This window comes from Cucurbita moschata, unplaced genomic scaffold (genome assembly GCF_002738365.1).
Source record: "Cucurbita moschata cultivar Rifu unplaced genomic scaffold, Cmos_1.0 Cmo_Scf00037, whole genome shotgun sequence".
Taxonomy (NCBI): domain Eukaryota; kingdom Viridiplantae; phylum Streptophyta; class Magnoliopsida; order Cucurbitales; family Cucurbitaceae; genus Cucurbita; species Cucurbita moschata.
In genome coordinates this window covers 1858934-1873808 of record NW_019268553.1, presented here as the reverse complement: position 1 = coordinate 1873808, position 14875 = coordinate 1858934, and the positions used below count along the sequence as shown (strand labels likewise).

General features: G+C 36.6%; 4 protein-coding genes across 8 annotated transcripts; all 4 read left to right on the top strand.

Annotated features, from left to right (window-relative positions):
* The first annotated feature begins 1341 nt into the window (after positions 1-1341).
* On the top strand, positions 1342-1959 carry LOC111432179 (dCTP pyrophosphatase 1-like). The gene is made up of 2 exons (XM_023069020.1): positions 1342-1556; positions 1642-1959. Exons 1-2 carry the CDS (start codon positions 1422-1424, stop codon positions 1870-1872), a joined length of 366 nt encoding a protein of 121 aa, XP_022924788.1. The 5' UTR covers positions 1342-1421; the 3' UTR covers positions 1873-1959.
* A 1268-nt stretch (positions 1960-3227) lies between these two features.
* LOC111432176 (glycolipid transfer protein 1) lies at positions 3228-6618 on the top strand. 3 transcript variants are annotated; one of them, XM_023069014.1, is made up of 7 exons: positions 3228-3434; positions 3687-3816; positions 4169-4224; positions 4644-4774; positions 5323-5458; positions 5902-6033; positions 6292-6618. In XM_023069014.1, exons 2-7 carry the CDS (start codon positions 3699-3701, stop codon positions 6325-6327), a joined length of 609 nt encoding a protein of 202 aa, XP_022924782.1. In that variant the 5' UTR covers positions 3228-3434; positions 3687-3698; the 3' UTR covers positions 6328-6618. The 3 variants fall into 3 exon arrangements, with proteins under 3 accessions (XP_022924782.1, XP_022924783.1, XP_022924784.1); XM_023069015.1 differs by having other exon boundaries at positions 3312-3438; positions 3684-3816; XM_023069016.1 differs by lacking the exon at positions 3228-3434 and adding an exon at positions 3452-3577.
* Positions 6619-7221: 603 nt separating this feature from the next.
* Positions 7222-10116, top strand: LOC111432175 (CRIB domain-containing protein RIC7-like). 2 transcript variants are annotated; one of them, XM_023069012.1, is made up of 5 exons: positions 7222-7417; positions 7506-7671; positions 7775-7881; positions 7976-8063; positions 8304-10116. In XM_023069012.1, the coding sequence occupies exons 2-5, from the start codon at positions 7614-7616 to the stop codon at positions 8666-8668; spliced, it is 618 nt and encodes a 205-aa protein (XP_022924780.1). In that variant the 5' UTR covers positions 7222-7417; positions 7506-7613; the 3' UTR covers positions 8669-10116. The 2 variants fall into 2 exon arrangements, with proteins under 2 accessions (XP_022924780.1, XP_022924781.1); XM_023069013.1 differs by having other exon boundaries at positions 7222-7671.
* A 41-nt stretch (positions 10117-10157) lies between these two features.
* LOC111432171 (KIN14B-interacting protein At4g14310-like) lies at positions 10158-14361 on the top strand. Of its 2 annotated transcripts, XM_023069004.1 has the most exons (4): positions 10158-11820; positions 12226-12839; positions 13576-14119; positions 14271-14361. In XM_023069004.1, the coding sequence occupies exons 1-3, from the start codon at positions 10252-10254 to the stop codon at positions 14117-14119; spliced, it is 2727 nt and encodes a 908-aa protein (XP_022924772.1). In that variant the 5' UTR covers positions 10158-10251; the 3' UTR covers positions 14271-14361. The 2 variants fall into 2 exon arrangements, with proteins under 2 accessions (XP_022924772.1, XP_022924771.1); XM_023069003.1 differs by lacking the exon at positions 14271-14361 and having other exon boundaries at positions 13576-14249.
* The last annotated feature ends 514 nt before the right edge of the window (positions 14362-14875 follow it).

Sequence of the window (14875 nt, the reverse complement as noted above, 5' to 3'; positions counted from 1 at the left end):
TTTTTTTTTTTTTTTTTTTTTTTTTGAAGTAGCCTCTATTCTATATTTTAATTTACAAAGGTCCAAGCATTACCAAATATAGCGAGATTAAACCTTTTCCACCAAAAATAAAAAATTATATTTTAAATTTTAATTAGCAATAAAATTGTATGAATTATTCCCAAATCACCCAATAATTCTCAATTAGAATATATTCTCTATTTTAATTAATGAGAGTCAAAATATATTTGGTATGCAAATCTCCAATATTTTACTATTAAATTAATATTTAGAGGGAGAGGTTCGATTCCCATTTAAAATTTAAAAGAAGATATCGTAATTTTATTTTTTTAATTTTTTTCTTTTCACAAAAGTATTTTTAAGAAGAAAGAATTTAAAGTCGGCCACCGAATTATCAAAACTTTATAAAAAAACAAAAATTCACGACATAGATTAAAAGTATTATGTTATCTCTATCGATGATATGATTAAAAAACGATATCTATAAAAGCAATATTATCTTTATAAATCATTTATTTGTGTTACATATTTACAATTAGAGACTATATGTGAATATTAATTATATTTTATTTTTAGTAATTATTGAGTGCACAAAAAAAAATTAAGTTCAAAAGTAATTTTAAAATTGCTTAAATTATTTATATTGAATTTAAAATTACTTTAAAACATTTTTTAATTTATGCAAATTATAATTAAAAGATTAAATTGAATTTATATTTTAAAATGATTTTAAATGGACATTTTTCTACACTACCTCGAATAAATCACTTTAAATATGGTAATTGGATTAAATATATTATGAAATATGTCATAATTATCTGAAAAAACAGCCTAATATAGTAGGTTGTTTATTGCTTTTAGTCTGACTTGGAAATAAATTAAATGCAAATGAAACGAAAATTAAAATGGTGGAATTTAAATTAAGCTTTTAACATTACTCATTTTGTTATTTTATTTTAAAAATCATCATTATTTTCCAGCACTTTTTTTTTTTTGCAATAAAAAAAAAATCGAAAGCAAGGGAATTATTATAATTATTATTATTGTTTTAATATTTTGGTTAAAATTCCGAATTTATTTTAAATTTTATATAATAAGAAATAAAATATATATATATATATATTATTAATTAAAGATTTTTAAGTATTGAATAACGATCTTACACTATTTATAACCTGGTTCGGTGAATAAGATATTAATTATTATTTAAAAAACTGTGGTTAAAAATGGAATATTGGGGTGAGGCATATGGAGGAATCTCATGTTATTTGCTTTCCCACTTGGCTTTCTTTTTCCTCCTCATGTTGCCAAATAAACCTTAATTGTTTCCTATAAAGCCAAGGGGGCTGCTCCATCTCCCATTGCCCACACACACAAAAGCAACACAAAGTTCTGAACCATCACCAGCAGCAGCAACAGCCATGGGAGGCAGCGAGCAAGCCGATGTCGGTGTCGTCGACATTAGCCTAAAGGACCTCTCGTCGAAGCTCGAGGAGTTCGCCAAAGTCAGAAATTGGGAGAAGTATCATAGCCCCAGAAACCTTCTCCTCGCTATGGTCATTTTCTCTTCCTCTCCTCGTTCTTAACCATTGAACTATACTTACGTTGATTCTTGAAATCGAATTGTATGTATGATTGTAGGTCGGAGAAGTGGGAGAGCTATCGGAAATATTCCAATGGAGAGGGGAGGTGGAGAAAGGGCTGCCAGATTGGGAGGAATCGGATAAAGAGCATCTTGGGGAAGAACTTTCTGATGTGTTGCTTTATCTCATCAGATTGGCTGATATTTGTGGAATCAACCTGCCTGATGCTGCTACTAAGAAACTTGTAAAGAACTCCATCAAATACCCACCCCCATCCCAACCTCTTTAATTTGCCCCTTTTAACTCGTGCCCCTTTTAACTCGACTAGAGTTTCCATCGACACAGTACGCCACAGTAAAGTTTAAAATTTTCAATTTTTGTTAAATTATAAATTTAGTCGTCCTTATTATAATTAATCTATTACGAGATATTTAGAAATTTAGGTATAGGACAACCGAGCATTTAGAATTATGTAATTCATTTCTAGGTTGCATACCTAACAAATGTAGGACGTTAACGGTATGATACTACAATCGATTGACGCTTGGAATATGATGCCTTACAAAAGGTAATTTCGAAAAGAAAGATTTCTACACTTGTTCGTTATTCTAAAAAATAATTCATTTTAATTTAAATTTTTTTATAATAATAATAAAAGCAAATACGATGACGTGTTATTACATCATAAATACAATTTCAAGGGACAAATAATTTAGACATAAACTATATGAATTCTCGATTATTTATTTTTAAATGGTTTGGTTCTATTCTTATTCTCGATTAGAGAATAATAATTTATCTACCACATACTTAAACTACATGAATTTCAAAAATTTTATTCCTAGGAATATCATTCTCCATCCTTATTTAATTTTTAGAATATCTCTCATTTCTATAACAAAGTTATATATTTTTTAATCTAAATTAAAGTATGAATTTATTATTTAAATATAAATATGTAAATAAATTAATTATTATCTTTACGGGTTTGTTAGTCCTACAGATTGACATTGAAAAAATAATTAAATGTCTTAACCATAGAATACCTAGTATTGAAATTTTATTAAATATAAAATTTAAAATTTTAGGTATTTTTTAAAGTTCAAGTCCACCTATTAAATTTGTGACATGGACACCGTTATAAACGCACATTAATTGCATTTTAAGTATAATTTTAATAATTAATCTGATTAAATAAAATGATCTTAAATTCATTTTTTTTAATTATCTTAAATGCTCTGAGAATTAATTTTTTTAAAAATTGCTTACATAAACGAAAAAAAACTTAAAGTTTGTGGATATAATGAAATATTAAATAATTTGGCAAAAATAATACAGCTGGCAGCGGTAGACGATTTTATTGGACGTGATTAATGGAAAATCGGTCGGCTAACGCGTGAAGGCATTATTATTATTATCATTTATTTATTATTATTATTATTTACTACAAGGATAATATAATGGGAGGCATCGAAGAAACGTATTAAAAAAAATTTAAGAATTTAGTGCCAAATTAACGTTTAAAAGATTATGGGATGAAAACGTAATCAAATTTAAATTGGAAGGTTAAAAATGTAATTTTATCTTTTTTTGTTTAAAAAAAATTTTAATTTTGATATATTTTTATGCCAACACATAATAAAAAGGGTTGAGATTCTCGTCTCGCGTCGTGGAAACGGGACCCCTAAATTTAGAAGAGAGATTCTCAGAACATCTACTGCTCGAATCCCGCGTTTTCCGATATCTTCCTCCTCTATCATTTCCTCTTTTTTTTTTTCAATTCAACTCTCATTGCTTCGATCGGAGATCTCAAAGCCGCACAAACCACAGCACAAAGGATCTTTTCTTACCGTAAGTGTGCATTTCCTTACTTCATTTGTCGGATTTCTTCATTGTACTGGTTTGTTTCCGGCTTTCGGCTGTGATCTGGTTGAATCGTCTATTGATCTCATTTCCCCGGTGTTTTCTCCGTTTCTTTTCGTTTCGGGCAAAAGGTAGATGAAATCGTAGTATGATTTAATCATATAAGAACTTTCATCTTAATTTAAGTTGACTGTCTTGATGCTGATCAATAATTGTGATTGATCTCTGTTTGGAATGCAGCAAAGAATACAAATGGAGGGAACTGTGTTCGCTCCTGCCCTGGAAGGAATTCAGCATGTCAAATCTGAAGCAGGGGAGATTTTGACCAAGCCTTTCTTGGAAGTGTGCAAACATATTTTGCCTGTTATCGGTGCGGCCCCCCCGATCCCTTTTGAATTTAGAAACTTCTCTCTATTTTCCTGGAGTTTGGCTGCATATGATTTAATTTTGAGTGGAGAAAAGTTTATCAAGAAGATAAATGTGGACTTCATCATTTGTCTGCTTGAAGTTAGTTGACTGGCATTTCTCTGTTGGTGGACTAGAGAACTAGATTTGTCTTTCTAAGGTTTTTGTAGCTTTTAATGTCATTTATTTTCATACCGAAATTGAATTCCGGCTGAAACATGGCATAAATAATTGCAAGCTCATTATCAGATTACCACTGACCGATCAGTTTTACGAATTGTCATTCTTAAAATCAATCTCAATTATTTCTAATGCAGACAAGTTTGGAGCTGCTATGGCACTTGTTAAAAGTGACATTGGAGGCAACATAGCGGTAAGATGCCCACGTTGTTTTACACGAGGGGAAACTTCAAAGCTTATAATATGCATTTGTTTACTTAATTTTATATGTGTATCTTATTTTATTTTGTAGGCTACTAATCACTATCACTGAACACAGGACTAGCTAATTTTTTATTATTTTTTGTTTATTTGCCAAATAAGATAGGAGTAAACGAATAACATATATGGAAAAGTAGTGAAAGGAAAATGTATTGTACCTGAAAAAGAAAGAATTGCATCCATCTCACGTGCATTCGTGATATACAGCTGCGAGTGTTTTTTGTACTCCTGATAGGTAGACAAATGAATGCCTTCGAAGTTTTTGACATCATATATTGCTTGTGTTTTTGTCGAAATGCACTCGGTTCTGTAGCGGTTATGTTTTATTCACCTTATTATTTGTATCTGTAGAGATTGGAGTCCAAGTACTCCACCAACCCATCTGAATTCAACTACTTGTATGACTTGGTGAAACCTGAGATTGAAAGTAAGACTGCAAAAGGATCATCCAGTTGTACTAATGGTCTTCTTTGGTTGACAAGGTTAGCAATGTCTGGTGAATTTGTTGCTTCCTTTTGATTCTGGCACAGCTAGAGATCCACGTGTTGAATGTTATCAAGGATGCTTTTGAACATAAGTATGTAAAATTTTAACAATGTTTGTCATTAAGGGTTACAGAACCAAAAACTAACTGGTGATGAAGCCTCCGTCATCATCCATGAGACACTTTTAAGGGATTATCAAAATTATGCAAAATAGTTTTCTGTTATAAATGAACTAATTCAGTTTTCCCCTGCCCAATCTGGATGTGTATCCTTGCATTTTTCTTGGTTGTTGCATTGCAGGTGACCTGCGAGTTAGCATTTTTAATGTAGCTCTTCGTACTTCTTAATTCATGGAACGAGTTTTTACTTGCATCTAGAGTGAATGACTGAACCAAATTGCTTTTTTCCTTTTTTTAGAAAATTATGTAGTAAATCTTTCTTTTTAACCAAACCCAGAGATATAAACATCTAGGATAAGCCTGCAAGTTGGATCAATTTGATTAACACACACTTTGGTTCTACTTGCATATTTTGATTCTTTTCAGAGCCATGGATTTCTTGGTAGAACTGTTCCGCAACTTACTGGAGCATCAGGATTGGACAATGTCCCGTGCCTGTACAGAAGCCTATGGCAAGACCTTGAAAAAGTGGCATGGTTGGCTGGCCAGTTCAAGTTTCACTGTAATCCTCTGATGCCCCCACTAATTTAATTTTAATATTCTTTGGTATATGAGGAGATTTTTGGCCCAGTTTGTTAGTTGCAGCAGTGTTTTTTCCCCACTTTCTTCATTTTCCTTCCACTTGTGCTTTTAGGAATTCGATAGAAGCTTAAAAAATGCCAAATCATATTTCCACAGTTTTATTTCTGGAATATATTGTCCAGCTTCTTTGGGTCTAAAACTCTTTCATCCCTCACAAGCAATGTGTAGTATATGAGTTGACATTTCATGACTTGAAACTTTCAAGAAACAAAACCATGTTGCAAAAGATACGAGCTACAGAATCGTGGCAAACACATTTGTAACGTGTGAATTAACTAAGTGTATTTTATATCGTTAAGCTCAATCCATGATTCGTGTTATGAGAAATTATATGTGGATTTTAATCGGATACTGAAATTGTAGGTTGCCATGAAGCTTGCCCCCAACCGTAAGAAGTTTATGGATGTTATATCAGGCAATGGCAATGTTGAAGCTGATATAGAGCAATTTTGTTCAAAATTTTCACCTCTCCTCGAAGAGAATCACAAGTTTCTGGTAAGATTTCCCAAATTCCTGAAGGGGCTGTCTTAAAACTTTCAAACTTGATGCAACTAGATCAGTTTTGCAAGATGGCTATGCTTATTAACTGAAGTTTCTGAGCCTTCGGCGATCTGAAATTTAGTTTTAGATTGAATCTCCAAGTCTATTCAATCCTTTACTTTTTCATCTTGAATTTTGTATATCATCAGTTAGTTATAAACCAGTAGATTAAAACATCTCTGAACCCGACCAATGAAATTCTCTCTTTTACAGGCTAGTGTTGGCATGGACGAGCTGAAGGCTTCGTAAAAGGCTGATCGTTGCTGAAAATCGAGCGACCGTCTCGATTATATTGTTACCTATATGTTATAGCTTATTTGAAATCCCTTTAACATCCAAATTCAGACAATCCTCAAGACCTTAAATTTCTGTCTGTGATTTGATAATCTTATGTTTCTATTTTTGTATGCGCTTTTGTTGTGTGTTGAATCACAACTAGCTCATCACCACATTATGTCCCAACGGGAGTTCGAATCTTGTAGAATCCTCTTTAAATCCCTTTGACATTTATATATTGAAAAGTTCATCATGACTAATCTACACTATTATTGTCCCTACTCTTTTACCAATAGTTTAAGAATAATTTTGAAATAAAGTTTGAACCTATTTATTATATCTTAATATTTTTCATTTATTTTATGATTAGATTTATGGTAGATTTTATTTGATTTTTAATATTTAATTATTTTATATTTTCCTTATTGAGAATACACATATTTCCAATTATATTTATATGTAAGTTTCTCATTTTTAGCGAACTTTTTCATCTAAAATTAACAATATGGCATCGAAGATTATAAAGTCATTAAAAAGATTTAAGTCTCATTTAATAAATAAAGAAATTAAAATAATTAAATATTGTTTTTAGAAAGTGTCATTTAAAATAGCATTGTGAATTGGAGATACTAAAAATTAAAAAGAAGCGTCTGGTTCAGAAAGCTCCATCTAGAGAGAAACTAATATTATAAAACTTTATTTATTTATTTATTTATAATAAAAAAAAGGTGTGATTAAAAATAAAGAGAGAAAATATTGCGAAGTGGATGGCCGTACAGTTGCATCCCAACCGCTGTTCCCGCGCTTTCACAGAACAGGCATTGAAAACCTGCGCTAAGATTAGCTCATCAATCTGCGTTTTCCATTCGGATTTCTACGCCTTCCTTTCCGTAGTTCCGTCATAATCGATTCTTCTCCCAACTAACCAGGTTTTGATTGACTGGTCTCCGGCTTCCATTTCCCCCACCATTTTCCTTTTCCTTTTCCGGCCACCGTCGATCAAAACCTGCCCATTTCCGCCCGTTCTCGTACGTCTACCTTCCTCAATCTTACGCTCAACCAGGTTTCACTCCCTTTCTCTTTAATCCCCCTTTTATTTGGAAATCACGCTTTGATTTAAGCTGTGATTGTGAATTTTGTTTGAATCGCAGGCGTAGGACTATTCATTATTTAGGTTGAAGTTTTTTCTTTTTCTTTTTCCTCTCGAGATCGGGTAGTTAAGGGTTTCAGTTTATAGCTAATCGGAAGACGAAAGAAAAATGGGTACCTCTGTTAAGGGCCTCATGAAAGGAATTAAATACATTTCACAGATTTTCGGTATGTTTTCTTTTTCTTCTTTTCGATTTCGTTTTGGTTTTCCCCCAATTTGCTCTGGGTTGTAAAATATATTGAACGATCGGTTTGACCGAAATTCTTGCAGATGAAAAAGAACAGGAAATGCAGATTGGGCTTCCCACTGACGTTAAGCATGTCGCTCACATTGGATGGGATGGTCCATCTGCTAATCAGAATAATACACCTACCTGGGTATGAATAATCTCAGCCCTATTTGATTTCATCTTTTGTTTTCAAGTTTTCTGAACATCGATTTGAATTGTATGCGTGATGCAAAATTTAACAGATGAACGAGTTCAAATCTTCGCCACAATCCCAAAACTCAGGCGATTTGACTAATTCTACTGGGGAACTTGCTCTTTCTTCTGTCCGAGGTATGCTTCATCTTCTTCTTCTAATCTATATTCTGGGGTGACTGAGAATTATTAAGATCAAACATTATCTCTGTTGGTATAAAGTTTTTTGGAAAATTAGAAGCAAAGCCATGAGAGCTACACAATATCGGAGTTTGAGGGTGACTGAGATTTGGTTTAGAATGCTGGTTTTTGGTATGTTTGAAATCTTCCTGAGGATGTAGAATTGAAGTTGGTAATAGGAGTGATATTTGTGTATAGAATCTGGAGAGCTAGATGTGAAAAAGGAAGGTCGAGCTCCAAGGTCAAAACGCCAAACTTCAACAGACTCTTCCTCATCCTTAGACTCTTCTTCTGCTCGGCGGAACTCGGAGAAGAGCTCCAGGCGTCAGCGATCATCATGCCCCTCAGGTGACTCGGGACCCCAGGAAGGTAGTTCGCGACATTCACGACGTCGTCGTGGTTCAGCTCCTGGAAATGAAACAAGCACAGAAAATCCTGTACCAAAACATTCTCATCGGAGGAAATCTAAGGGGTCATCGGACGGTGGTGAATCATCAAAATCAAGAAACAACGACTCTTTAACAGACATAACTCTACCAGTTGTTGACGAAGAGAAGGGATGAGCAGAATTCCAGACAAGGAACTACTAAACGGCATTTCAAATGGTTCCTTGCCCCAATAAGGACCAAATTTTGTTACCTTGGAGATGATATGATTTTTAGCTTCAGTAATCGGTTATTGTTTTACTACCAAGCAGAAGGGTGTTGTTCTGTAACATGAGCGAACAGCCATTTCTTGAAAATAATGTCCCACATGTAATCTGAAATTTGGATTTCTACATTGTTCAGCACCCCTTTTCAATCCAGTGGGGTTTAGTATGATCATCATAAGCCACTGTTACTGACAAAGCTTTGTAGTCACAATAACAGCACTTAGATAGAGCTTATTGTTCCTTTCTCAAATTTGTTGCACTTTTATGCACCATATGAAACATTTCATCTCTCAAGTAATACAACTCTCTTTCCGTCTAATATACTCTCTCTCTCTCCCTCAATTCTCCCTTAAACCAGAGACTTCTTGCTTTTCTCTTCCTATCTATGGCTACAGCAGTTGATCTCCGAGTATAAGCTGGTATCCCAGAGTCGATAACGAAACTAACGAAACTAATTGAATTGTTACAAATGGTATCAGAGCCCGACACCGAGCGGAGTGCCAGCGAATATGCTAGGCTCCAAAGGTGGGGAATAAAGTACTCTCTACGGTTGTGGAAATATCCCTCTAGTGGACGGAGTGAAAGCTTTTAATGTGCGGTGGGTTTGGGCTTTTATCGATAACAAACAGAGTGTGAGTTCTCCTTTTATCTCCTCTGGTGATCCGGGTATCATCTTCAACGTAAGTGACTTCAAAGACACCACTTCCGGTGTTAGATGGAGGCCTCAACACATCTGGAATCCGAGGTACCTCTAATGGTGGAAGCTGTGATAGATCAATTATTCTGGTTTTTTGTAAACCCAAAATGGAAACAACACTAACCCATGATTTCAAACTTGTGAGCCAATGTATTCATCAACAGACGGAGAGGCCGACGAGGGGTCGGAGTAAACATTGTCTGAAGCAGATTTCCAAGAGAAATTTCTTCTGGGTACACCGTCGCCGGAAAGCAAAGGCCGCCGGCGCAACACTTGATCTTGAAACTAGGTGCAATCCGATGTATTCTGGATGGAGAAAGACACCCAGAAAAGGAATCGGAAGGACGGATCTGAAGTGGAAACTGAAGAACAGAGCTTGCTAGAGCAGCCATGGGCAACTAATTGAATGGCGAGCGAAATTTATGATCCATCAATTGAATGGTTTGCAGTGGAATGTTCAGGAAATCGGAGGAGGAGATGGAGGTGAGGAGTGGAAGTATGAAATGGTGGGACAGATAGAATTGAAATCCAACAATATGATTGGCCAGGTGAAACTGACTAATTGAGATCTCAACGTACAATATCTTTTTTCATATGGATAATTATTAACCATTGATTTAGGGAATAAAAATATATTTATTCAAGAAAATTAAATTCAAAAACTGAAAATTTGATATCAATTTCCCGCCCAAATGCATAATGGTTCGCCATTGTTGCATTCCCAAATTCATATCCACAATTTTAATCCATTTTCTATTCCCATTCCATCCCATCATCACGGCAATTCCACGCCACCCATGTCGGCTCCATCCGCTCGCCGGCTTCGAGATCGCAGTGGCGGATCCGCTACCTTAGACGCCGCCATCAAGTCCTCCAAACCCCTAACACCTGTTTCTTGTTCCAATCGAAAGGCTACTTCCGATTCATCCTGCAGATTTTCGTCGGCGGGGAAAGAGAATCCGAGGTCCACGTTTAAGGTTCCGATGATAGCCCAAAAGCCATCGATCCGGGCCGTGCCGCAAGTGAACAAGGCTGCGGCGATTGCTGTTACCGATGCTGAAAGTCGTACTCGGAGGTCCACGTCTTCGGTTCCGAGAGGTAGGTGCTCTAGTCCTTCTGAGTTTATTAGGGTTTCCGTTGATTCTCGTATGGACCGGAGGGTTTCGGTTGATCGAGTGAGAGGATCTGTGGGCGGTGGAAGAGGTTCGCGTGGTAGAGGTTCTGAGAGTAATAAACAGACAGTAGGAGTTAAGGATCTGAATGTGATGGCGGGTGGAGGAGGGCCGACTGAATTAAGGGTTTATAGGGAGTTGAAGGGAAATGTAAAGCTTCGAGCGAGCATGGATAGTAAGCTTCGGATTTCTGAGGCTAAGCAACATGCTGATGATGAGAAAATTGGGGATAAACCACTGGAGATTAAGGTTTTAGGGAGCCATATTGGGGAAGGTTTTGACGAAACATTACGAAGCGACGAAAATGGTAGAAGCTCGATTATTTTCGAGAGCGGTTTCGCAGTTAATGAAGCACGAAAAGAAAAATTTTGTATCATTGCCGAGTCGAGAATTGCAGATCGTCGAGGTGTTAACTCTAGTTTGGAGTGTGAGCAGAAAGATTTGGAGATTGTCAAAGAGTGTACAGGTAACAAGTATCCAAGCAAGCTCCATGAAAAACTTGCTTTCTTGGAAGGTAAGGTAAAGAGGATAGCATCGGATATTAAGAAGACAAAGGAAATGTTGGATTTGAATGGTACTTGTTCATCTAAGCTGATACTTTCAGATATTCAGAAGAAGATTTCTGGGATTGAGAAAGCGATTGGGCATGGTGCAGTCAGTTCTGGTACAAACGAGAAAGATATCAAAATGGGTCTGAAGGATGAGGCCAATGAGGCAGATATTAACACCAAGGAATTGGAGGAGAGGCTATTTCCTCATCGTAAATTGCTCAGGAATGGGATGGCAATGAAATCAACATCAGATACCTCTCAGAGCAATGACATCCATACAATTGATGATAACCCAGTTGCTCTGGAGTTTTTGGAGCAAACAAAAGTCACCATCAGGAGCGAACAAGTTCAAGAAATGGAAGGAAATACTTCTGCAGGATTGCAAGAATCCTCAACCCAATTCAAGGGTAAGCAAGAGGCTGAGTTCGTTCTCACGAGCGATGAGATTCTTGATAATTTTGACGATCAAGAGAATAAACAAGGAGGTCTGACTGACGAGGAGACAGATGATACTAGCATCTACCAGATGAATGAAATAGGAACTAGAACCTCAATAGGTGGATGGTTTGTGTCGGAGGGAGAGGCTGTCCTTCTTGCTCATAACGATGGTTCATGCTCGTTTTACGATATTACTAATACAGAGGTAATTCAAATTAGTCTCTGGTAAAGACTAGCTCGTTTTTAACTGTATTGACACTCATGGGTCATGATCATACTTATTAATCTCACGATGATTTTGTTAGGAATCACGACCCTTTATAATGATATGATATTATCCCCTTTGAGTATAAGCTCTCGTAGTTTTATTTTTGGATTCTCCAAAAGGTCTCAAACCAATAAAGATAGTATTCCTTACTTATAATGATTTCCTCTTAATTAGCCAATGTAAACTACTTCTCCCAATAATTCTCAACAATTTTATTACCTCCTTCGTACAACTTGAAATGGTTGACTGATTTGAAATGGTTTTATGAGAATGCCTCGTGTTGTACAAATTGGTAGATGTTTGGTGAGATTTATTGCTTACCTATTGTGTTCATCTGTTTAGGAGAAATGTGTATACAAGCCACCAGAAGGAATCTCACCCAATATTTGGAGAGACTGTTGGATAATACGTACCCCTGGAGCAGATGGTTGCGCTGGAAGATATGTGGTGGCAGCATCAGCTGGGAATACGATGGATGCAGGTTTTTGCTCATGGGATTTTTACAGCAAGAACATACGAGCTTTCCAGATTGAGGGTGCAATGACCTCTTCAAGGACGGCACTTGCTCCCTTACCCCATAACATTGTGCAAAAGCGTTATGCTCCAAGTTATATGCTGGTGCCTGAAACGGAACAGTGGTGGTACAAGCCGTGCGGACCTCTGATTGTTTCAACTGCTACCTGTCAAAAGATTGTAAAGGTTTTTGATGTCCGTGACAGTGACGAAATTATGAACTGGGAAGTGCAGAAGCCTGTGGCAGCAATGGATTATTCTAGTCCCTTGCAGTGGAGGAACAGAGGAAAAGTCGTTGTAGCAGAAACAGAAGCATTATCTCTATGGGATGTTGCTTCTACAAGTGCTCATGCATTGCTCTCTGTTTATTCATCTGGCCGCAAAATCTCTGCTCTTCACGTCAACAACATGGATGCTGAATTAGGGGGAGGAGTTCGACAAAGGTACTATCATCCTTTATTTTTATTTTTACTGCTCAGCTGGTTGGTTTGAAAATGCTTGAAATGTGTGAGATCCCACGTTTTGGAGAGAAGAACGAAACATTTTTTATAAGGGTATGGAAACCTCTCCCTAGCATACACATTCTAAAAACTTTGAGGGAAAGCCCGAAAGGGAAAATTCAAAGAGGACAATATCTGCTAGCGGTGGGCTTGGGCCCTTACGAATGGTATTAGAGCCAGACACCGGGAGATGTGGCAGCAAGGAGGTTGGGCCTCGAAGGGGGTGGACACGAGGCTGTGTGCCAGTAAAGACGTTGGGTCTCGAAGACATAGAGACAATGTACCAGCAAGGACGCTAGGTCTTGAAGACATGAGGCGGTGTGCCAACAAGTACTCTGGACTCTGAAGAGGGGTGAATTAGGGGGTTCCACATTGAATGGAGAAGGGAACGAGTGTCAGCGGGACGCTAGGTCCCGAAGGAGGACGAATTGGGAGATCCCATATCGATTAAAGAAGGGAACGAGATGGGTTGGCCATAATCTATTACTTCTTGAAAATTAAATCTTTTCCATACTCAATTTATTATAACCAGCAAACCTGCCCATAAGTGGCTTTCATATGATCTTAAAATAGGTTAACCCATCAGCCTGCTTTCCTTCTAAAAAGCTTTTTATATTCTCTCTGATTTATATTTCTTAGTCAGCAGTGATTCTAAGAGGTTTTGGTTTGGTATATGCAGAATAAGTTCAGCAGAAGCAGAAGGAAACGATGGTGTATTCTGCACAACAGATTCTGTAAATATTCTGGACTTCCGCAGCCCATCAGGAATAGGCCTAAAGTTGCCTAAACCCAGCCTTGGCGCACAGTCTGTTTTCTCTCGAGGAGATTCTGTGTATGTTGGTTGCTCCAGTGGTGGCAGGTCAGGAGGGAGGAAGCCGCAAGCCTCTTCAGTGGTACATCAATTTTCTATTAGAAAACAGGGCCTCTTCTGCACTTACGCATTACCAGAAAGCAATTTACACGCCCATCATACACCAGTGACTCAAGTTTGGGGGAATTCAAATCTTGTCATGGCTGTCTCTGGACTGGGGCTGTTTGTATTTGATGCCTTAAACGATGAAGCCTCACAACCCTCCTCAGTTCATACTGAAAGCACCCAAGTGTTCAGGGAAGTCATTGGTTCAGATGATTTGTATTCACCTTCGTTCGATTACTCGACATCGACATCTCGTACACTTCTCATATCAACGGATCGCCCTGCAGCATGGAAACAATTGTCATAGGTAATTATTTTTTAAGCTGCTGGCTAAATGCTGTTTAGTTTGATCTGTCTTGAAAAGCTGTATAAGATGTTTGTGTCTTATTTTTTGTGTTCATGTAAGATGGTAGAGCAATTGTTCTGCATTTATGATTTTAATGAGATCATGTTTTCAGGTTTGCTTATGGATTTTCTGTTCATACTTAAAGAGACGGAAGTTTCATGTTTGGAATCACGAACTTCCACAATAATATAATATTATCCCCTTTGAATATCAATCGTACTTATAATTTTCTTAATTAGCTTAAGTGGATAATCTTCAACAATCTTTCTCTCGAACAAAGAACAACATATAGCCTTTCTTGAGGCTTCCTTCTCTAGAACTCTCTAACAAAGTACACTCTTTATTCGACACTTCAGTCACATTTGATTATACCTTCAAGCTCACAAATTATCTGTTTGACATTTAAAGATTTCATTGACATGACTAAGTTAAGGGCATGACTCTGATACTATGTTAGAAATCATGAACCTCCACAATGGTAAGATGATATTGTCTACTTTGAACATTAGTGTTCATGGCTTTGCTTTTGGTTTTTCCAAAATGCCTCATCTAATGACGATGGTATTCCTTACTTATAAACTCATGAGTTTCTTTTTAATTAGCCAATGTCGGACTACTTCTTTCAACAATCCTCGACAATCCTCTCTTCGATACTCAAAATGGACAAATATCATACCATTGTAAAAAGTCGTGGTTTCTAACAAAAATTTGAGCTAT

Coding starts and splice junctions, on each gene's coding strand:
- LOC111432179 (XM_023069020.1), top strand. CDS start 1,422: ATGGGAGGCAGCGAGCAAGCCGATGTCGGTGTCGTCGACATTAGCCTA. Junction 1,557..1,641: donor GAAACCTTCTCCTCGCTATG/GTCATTTTCTCT, acceptor GTATGATTGTAG/GTCGGAGAAGTGGGAGAGCT.
- LOC111432176 (XM_023069014.1), top strand. CDS start 3,699: ATGGAGGGAACTGTGTTCGCTCCTGCCCTGGAAGGAATTCAGCATGTC. Junction 3,817..4,168: donor ACATATTTTGCCTGTTATCG/GTGCGGCCCCCC, acceptor TTTCTAATGCAG/ACAAGTTTGGAGCTGCTATG. Junction 4,775..5,322: donor GGTCTTCTTTGGTTGACAAG/GTTAGCAATGTC, acceptor GATTCTTTTCAG/AGCCATGGATTTCTTGGTAG.
- LOC111432175 (XM_023069012.1), top strand. CDS start 7,614: ATGGGTACCTCTGTTAAGGGCCTCATGAAAGGAATTAAATACATTTCA. Junction 7,882..7,975: donor AGAATAATACACCTACCTGG/GTATGAATAATC, acceptor AAAATTTAACAG/ATGAACGAGTTCAAATCTTC. Junction 8,064..8,303: donor TGCTCTTTCTTCTGTCCGAG/GTATGCTTCATC, acceptor ATTTGTGTATAG/AATCTGGAGAGCTAGATGTG.
- LOC111432171 (XM_023069004.1), top strand. CDS start 10,252: ATGTCGGCTCCATCCGCTCGCCGGCTTCGAGATCGCAGTGGCGGATCC. Junction 11,821..12,225: donor ACGATATTACTAATACAGAG/GTAATTCAAATT, acceptor TCATCTGTTTAG/GAGAAATGTGTATACAAGCC. Junction 12,840..13,575: donor GGGGGAGGAGTTCGACAAAG/GTACTATCATCC, acceptor TGGTATATGCAG/AATAAGTTCAGCAGAAGCAG.